Source organism: Manihot esculenta, chromosome 16 (genome assembly GCF_001659605.2).
Source record: "Manihot esculenta cultivar AM560-2 chromosome 16, M.esculenta_v8, whole genome shotgun sequence".
In the NCBI taxonomy this organism is placed as follows: domain Eukaryota; kingdom Viridiplantae; phylum Streptophyta; class Magnoliopsida; order Malpighiales; family Euphorbiaceae; genus Manihot; species Manihot esculenta.
In genome coordinates, this window is record NC_035176.2 from 33356320 (window position 1) to 33363797 (window position 7478).

The 7478-nt window shown below is 38.1% G+C and overlaps 1 protein-coding gene across 1 annotated transcript; it reads right to left on the bottom strand.

Annotated features, from left to right (window-relative positions):
* Positions 1 to 3594: 3594 nt before the first annotated feature.
* On the bottom strand, positions 3595 to 5477 carry LOC110603966 (zinc finger protein CONSTANS-LIKE 4). Its single transcript, XM_021741974.2, has 2 exons — positions 4674 to 5477; positions 3595 to 4579 (listed from the first exon to the last, which is right to left on the bottom strand). The coding sequence occupies exons 1-2, from the start codon at positions 5367 to 5369 to the stop codon at positions 4250 to 4252; spliced, it is 1026 nt and encodes a 341-aa protein (XP_021597666.1). The 5' UTR covers positions 5370 to 5477; the 3' UTR covers positions 3595 to 4249.
* Positions 5478 to 7478: the final 2001 nt, after the last annotated feature.

Sequence of the window (7478 nt, forward strand, 5' to 3'; positions counted from 1 at the left end):
CTCTTTTAAATCGCTCTCGGTAGACTCACTGATGGCAATAGGCTCTTTGGAGGCCGACTTAGGAGCTGTGGGAAATTTGGCTGGAGCCGGTGCCTTAGCAGGGATGGAGGCCCTCGAAGCTGCAAATCGAGAACCCCCTGCTGCAAGTACCAATGCCAAAGTTGGGGCAGGGGTAGTAGTATGGTTTGCTGCAGCAGAGGCCATAACCTAAAAGACCTTTCGGGTCACGTTCGTAACCATTTTGCCACCCTTGAAGGCATCCAGCATGGCGTTCATGCTCTCTCAGGACAGGGAGAAGTGCTTCGGGAGCTTAATGTTGTCCATGGGAATGGTAGAAGTTGAAAAAGAGATGTCAATTTGGATTAGAACTCAGAATAACAAAAGAAAGCATAACAAGGAAGAAAAAAAAAAATAGTTAGCAGTACCAGCTTCTCGACAGTCCTGAAAGTTGGACATGAACATGTACTTCTCGACGTCATACTTCTTCTGTATAGAGGTCAATCGAAGAAGACAGACTTGGTCTAGCAGGGTCAGCCTAGGAAAGTCATTGCAGTCCTGAGGGACTCCCCCCCAAGAGAGATCAATATCCCAGTTAATCCCTGAGCTATCTTTCAGCTCGACTATCACAAAGGCTTCAGCCCAACCCTTTATCGAGTTTTTATACCTGGCGAAAATAGACAACTCTCCCCGGGACTAAAATAATAAAACTTATAGTTGATCTAACGAGACGAAAGAAGGTGAAAAATAATGTGACAAAGGGGGGTAAAACTCCAACACAAACAGACAGACTCAAAGCAGCACACGAAGAGGATGGAGTTAGAGGACAACATACGGGGGTCACTCCAAAGTGACGAAAGACCTCAATGAAGAAAGGGGTGAAAGGAAATGTCAGCCTGAAATCGCGTTGCTTAACAAAGAATGTCCTTGCTGGGCGTCTATTAGGCCCGCCGGAGGTGGATTGAGAAGAACAATCCTCTAATTGGGAAGGGGGGCCCTAATCCTATAGATAGTGGTGTCAGCGTATTCTCTAGAGAAGAAATTAAAGAGGGAAGAAGGGGTAACATAGGAAACCAAATTCACGACATCAAGGATTCTAACAGAAACCATGAGAAGAGTTAAACGTACCTCAAAGTGAGAAAGCAAAGATTATAGAGGAGAAGGAGAGCAAGTTAGCAAAAGCAGCGCAAGAAGAAGAATCGAGAGCAAAATCAAAAGTATGAATTTGAAATGGGTAAAGGCGAAGAGAAGATGTTTTGACAAAAGCACTCTTAGAGCTACACAGTAATAATTGGAGCTTTAGGATTTACCCTCTCATTAATCATGGAATAATTAATGAGTGGGTAAAGGAGCACTTGATAACAGTTGGGTCTCGAATACCCAGGCCACAGTTGCGCCCATGAGGGAAGACCAGGCTACAACCCTGTGAAAGCCCAACATGCCGGTCCAGCTATGTAAGCGCAGTCCAGGCCCCGTACTAGCAGGACAGATAGAGCAGGATTCAAGCCCAATTGAGAGGGATCCAGCTCAACTAACTTAATGGGTCAGTGGGGTAATAGACTCTTACACATTTGGAATCATATCAACACAGGTGCCTAAGAGAATGAAATGGTCGCATAACAATTGAAGAAGATGCAGTACGTCTGTATAATATGGTCCTGCGTGACAATGATATGTTGATTGTAGTAGGGTGACAGTTATATGTCACTAGAGGACAAAAAAAAAAAAAAACAAAGAAAGAGAGGCATGAGCTATTCGGATTAAGTTCACATACACATACTCTAATTCAACCTTCTATTGGATTTCAGAATATCAATTATGAAATAAATAATAAGTGAAGTTTATTTTTGAATTATATTAATTATAATTTAAAAATAATTTTAAATTAATAATAAATTTATTTCACAAAGACCATCAGTTTTACAAGGACAAATTATTTTTTAATGTTTAAATTTTCCGCAAGAGTTTTTTTTTTTTACAAAAATATTAGAAGTTTAGACATGTCCTTGAACAATTTTCAGGTCCAATCAAATTCTCAAATTTATTAAATAAAATAATTTAGCACTAACATAACATATATTTAATTAAATTAATTATTACTAGTGTCATGTGACTGATAATACAATGGACGGATATTATCTTCCAACTAATTATTGTCTACTGTTTTTATCTAAAATAAATTTGAAATTGCTTATATTCCTGTTAACGAATTGGAATGACATCCTCTTCTTCATCTTCTTGTTCAATCCGATCAACAAGTGCGTCCAATAGAAAGAGGGTTTATAACACATTTAATGGAGGAGGAGGAGCTGTGAGATGCTATTGCCGATTACCTGCAAAGATTTGGACCATTTTGAAGGAAAAGAATCCCAAGATGAGATTTTTTAGTGTGTAAACTTTTAGGTAATTATTAAATTATAATTTTTCAGTCTGATTTGAGTGAGAATTATATATTTAATGTTTGAATATTTATTATGCTTAATTGTGGTAGAATACAGAATACAGAGAATATAAATATTTTGAGTAGATCGATTCAGAAGCACCGACTTGGATTATTGATGTAATAAATGAATTGTTGAATGAAAAGAATAAATTGCAATGTGAGCTTGCAAAATGAGTGTATTGCATAATAATAGTATTGTACGATAAATCTGGATTGGTTGAGATGTTCAATGGCAGAGAGCACATGAAAAAAGAAGATAATAAATTATAGAATTCAAAATTACATTGCTAGTATCTTGAGTCTTTCTTATAGAATGATAAACTTCTACGGTCTCTCTTCACAGGTTCAATTCATTGAAAATAATAAACACGCTATTTATAATCGCAGTGTGAGATGATAGTTTAGATTTTTAGAAAATTTATTTAAAATTTTTATTCTACTTAAAAGTTTGATTTAAGCGATTAAAAAATGCTTTTAACTTTAATAAATGTGAGCTATTTTCGCTTTTTAATATAAATGTAGCACTCCGAGACTTAGCCTAGTGGAAAGTGCATCCTGATAGACCTGCGAGGTCTAAGGTTCGACTCCCCCAACCCCCTATTTAAAAAAAAAAATATAAATGTACTTAAATTTTTATTATATTAATGCTAAATTATTTTATTTAATAGATTTGAGGAACTGATTAAATTTAAAAATTATTTAAAGATTTATTTAAATTTTTTGTATTTATTTAAAGGCTTAAATGAGCCCTTTTATTTTTTTGTTTTTTAATTAAATTAAAGCAAGAAATTGAGCCTTTAAGCATGACAAAAGTACAGTGGACGAAGGCTCTAACCCAAGTTCCAGCGACGCACACAGGAAAAAGAATCAATCTCTAGCTATTTCCTTTTAGCGATAGTTTTATCTAAAATTATATTTTGAAAAATTAGAAAACAATAACTAAATTTAATCCAAATTTATTCTTATATGTACTACATAAAATGATTATTTTTGCAGTTTCCTAAAATTTATTTTATTCATTTTTTTAATCGTTTTATGGAGAAAATATTAAAATTAGAGTAATTGATTGAGTTAAGAATAATTAAATTAAATTAAGAAATATTCTGTTATAATTTAATTTTCTTAATCATTATGTAAAACCATTAAACAACAAGTAAAATTGAACAATCATTATTACTATTTCAACAGCAACGTATATTTCGTTACATAAAATATTAGTAAGTCTAAGCCTACAAAGATTTATTAAAGAACACTCCAATTCAATCAAGCCCAAGCAAGTAGTGTTAATGTGGAGCGGGTGAGACCCGAGGCGTCTTCAACGTCAATTTGATGTTCATCTTAATCACCATGGCCGCCATGAGAAACCTCCAACAGCAGTCGATGCGACTGTACTTGTCTTGGCTAGGACTTGAGGAAGAAAGCAAAATAAGACCAAAGCATCTTGCTCTCCCTTCCTAAAGCTAAACACTAGGTGAAATTAGAGCTCAGCAACAACAACCAGAAATAATAAGGACTTAGACCAGTGCAACAATACTCCGACAAATAGGCATAAGACCTTCAAAGAGAAGCTGCTAATCTTTTTTCCATTCTGGAACTCAAAATATAATAATAAAAAAATTAATCATTCAGCTTCTCATACTCTCAACTTGCACCTCCCAAAAAGGTGGATGATATCATCATCTTTCAAAAGGATCAGTAGAGCAAAACTCATTATTGCATAAAGCTTCTACAAATAGATTAAACACCTTCGCCTACTTATATATACAATACTTTAACAACAAACAACGTCCATTTGTTAATACAAATGGATTAAAAGGACGGAACGACGCCGAATCCGTACATACTACCTCCATCTGCTTCTACTTCCATATCTATTCGCTTCGCGAATCTCCCTTTGATTCGTGGTCTCGTCTCGGCATAAGCTTTACGCGATGCGTATCTGATTGTCTTCTCGAACTTTCGGTTCTTCCTCTTTTCTCTGTACCTTAAAACCCTTGCTTCCCTGTCCACTGCTGATGGCTGAACCGTCGGATTTGTAGACTCCATCCCGTTGCTCACTGTTCTACTGTACTGATTTGATATGTCCGTCATGTTCCCCCCATCTGGCACTACCCCAACGTCGAGGGATGAGGATGATAACTGAGGTCGCAACCACACGATCAGAGATGAGAAATTGTTGAACTAATAATCCAAGATTTTAAACTGAACAGAAAGCTGAGATTAGCAAACTTACACTGTTGCTCAGGCTCTGTGTATTATATCCGTAGGCAAAAGGCTTGGATCCGGTGAAGTCAAGCTCAAAACAGTGGTCGTTCACCAATGAAGCTTGAACACTCTTGCTTTGCACGGGCACTACACCATCCGTGCCCGAGCTGTTCTGCTCCTGCGCTTCGAGTTTCGGATCCACAGCCGCAGGACCGTAACCTGGATCCAGATATGGGTCCACGTCCGAGAACACATATTGACCTGTATTCAGATCCGGACTCTCCATCACCTTCGGGTTGGGAGGATTTGGAAGAAGCCACGAAGCTGCCTCCGCTTCCTCCCTGCTTACATCAGCGTCCCTATCCACATCGGAGAAGTAACGGTCATCAAGGAAGTTTACAGCGTTTGTCTTAGCAGCATGAGTTACGCCGACCGACTCGTAGAACGGCGTGACAGGAACTCGCTCGTGTCGGCGAGCCAATGGATTAGCGGAGTGAATATCTCTGTCGCACGTGATGCAGAGGGCTGCAGCGTCGGCCTTGCAGGTGACATGAGCCGGAGCTTGCTCGCACACCTCACAAACCCACACACGTCCGTGGCGCGAGGCAAGCTTGTTAGCGGCGTGAACCTTGGAGTCACAGTTGACACAAAGAAACGCGGAATCAGCACGGCAGAAAAGAGTTGCCGTTGCCGATTTGCAGGAGTCACAGAGCTTGGAAGCCATTTCACGACTCACAGTTAGCAAAGTCCGTTTTCTTTCTGACTGTATGGGGACGAAGCGATAAACAAGAGTCACAGTTTTCTTTTGTGTGTAGTTTGGCAAATTGTTGCGTTGCGTTTACAGAGGCGTGAGACGTGAGTAAGGGTCTATCTGGTGGGGTCGGGGAGATCTGGAAAGAAACAAATAGAAGAGAGACACATGGACAGGGCTTAGCCAAACAATAGAGGATTTGTCAAAAGGAAAAGGATGTCAATTTGGAGATGGAGCCCACGTGAGAATGGGTTGAGAGAGAGTTGAGGGGTGAGGGTGCTTTTGGCTCTCTGGTTTGTAGTTGGGTTTGAAAGCGAGGAGTTCTTCGGTACTCACGGATAATATGAATGATTAATACTATCCATTAAAAAAAATTAAAATATTTATTATTTTATTTTTAAAATATATTAAATAAATAAAATAATTATTAATATATTAAATTGCTGTTATTCATATATTATAATATAATTAATAAAAAATAGCAATTCAATATACTATATCTCACGGTTTTAGATTTTGGCATTTTCTTGAAATCGTCCAGCACTTGATGTGAACTCTTTCAAATTAAGTCATCAAACTCTCTACGTATTCATTTGGACAAACTGGACTAAAACCGTGCAATACTTGATTTGAACTCTTTTCAAGTTCAGTCAGTCAAACTCTCTACGTATTCACTTGAACAAAGTAACGTCAAGATTAGAACCTCCTGCTCTATTCTCATAGAAATGGAAAAAAGCCACAGTTATGAAACAAAAATATCATGATCAAATAATTCTAGCGATACAAGCACATCAACAAGCAATTAAGTACAGAAATTTAGTAAATGGACTATTTATTTTATTCCATAAACAAAACAGTTATTACACAATTAAAGCAACGATCCTCTCTCAACTTCCAGACAGAGGGAACGCCTGTAAGAAGAGAAGATAAAATTCAGGAACTCAAAAAGCCTACAGTGAACAGTTGGGCCCAGCTCTCGTTTGTGGCCAACTAGTCACTATTCCTAAAGAACCTTAAGAACAAATAGAACTGTGGTAGGAGAAGATATCAATATGTCTGAGGTAATATCCCTTAATAAATAAATAAAAAAAAATTATAAGAAATTGACACGACTTTTTACTTGCTATGAATTTATACTAATTTTCTCCAACATTTCTTTCAAGAAATGATATTGTTAAGACAATTACATTTTAGTATCCAAAACTCTATGACCTTAACACTCTCCCACTTAAATGGTCGACGTCCTCGTCGACTGAGCATTGATGAAATCTGCAATCTTATGTACATATGCCTGTAGACTTGACTCTTTCTTCCAACTGGTTTCTTCAATACCAAGACCGTTCTACTTGACAAGGTACTCTTTATGTGGTGGACCCTTGGTGGTCTTGACAACACATTCGGCTAAGATCTCTTCGACTCCTTGATTGACTGGTGGTGCTCGGATCATTGCTGGTCGTGATGTCTTGTTACGGCTTACATCTGACTCATCGACATGATATGACTTCAATTTGCTGACATGGAATACTGAATGGACTGTCATCCACTTTAGAAGTTCGATTCTGTAGGTGACTGGTCCAATTTTGGCAATGACAGGTATTGGTCCTTCGTACTTTCAAACTAATCTCTTGTCACAGTTGTGGAGGAATCTCAGCTGCTCTGGCAACAACTTCACCATCACCAAGTCACCAATTGTGAACTCCTGTGGGCACCGATTCTCATCTGCCCATTTCTTCATATGATTAGTAGTTTTCTCCAACTGAGCGCGGGCAAACTCTACATTTTATCTCCACTCCTTACTGAATTGGTATGCTTTCGGATTGCAGCCTGAATAAGACCCATCTATATTATAAGGTGACAACGGTTATTGACCTGTCACAATCTCAAAATGACTTTTGTTAGTAGCAGAGCTCTATAAAGAATTAAAACAAAATTAAGCTACATCAAAGAGACTCCTCCAACATTCCATTAACTCTCTCTGTTTGTCCATCCGTCTAAGGATGGTAACTTGAGGACATCGCCAAGTTGGTGCCCAACAGTTTAAACAGCTCTGACCAAAATGACCCCGTGAATCTTGCATCGCAG

Bases quoted from the DNA above. Each gene is read 5' to 3' on its own strand.
- LOC110603966 (XM_021741974.2), bottom strand. From the start codon at position 5,369: ATGGCTTCCAAGCTCTGTGACTCCTGCAAATCGGCAACGGCAACTCTT. The intron at 4,580-4,673 runs GTAAGTTTGCTA...TTGCGACCTCAG, and splicing joins CACAGAGCCTGAGCAACAGT to TTATCATCCTCATCCCTCGA.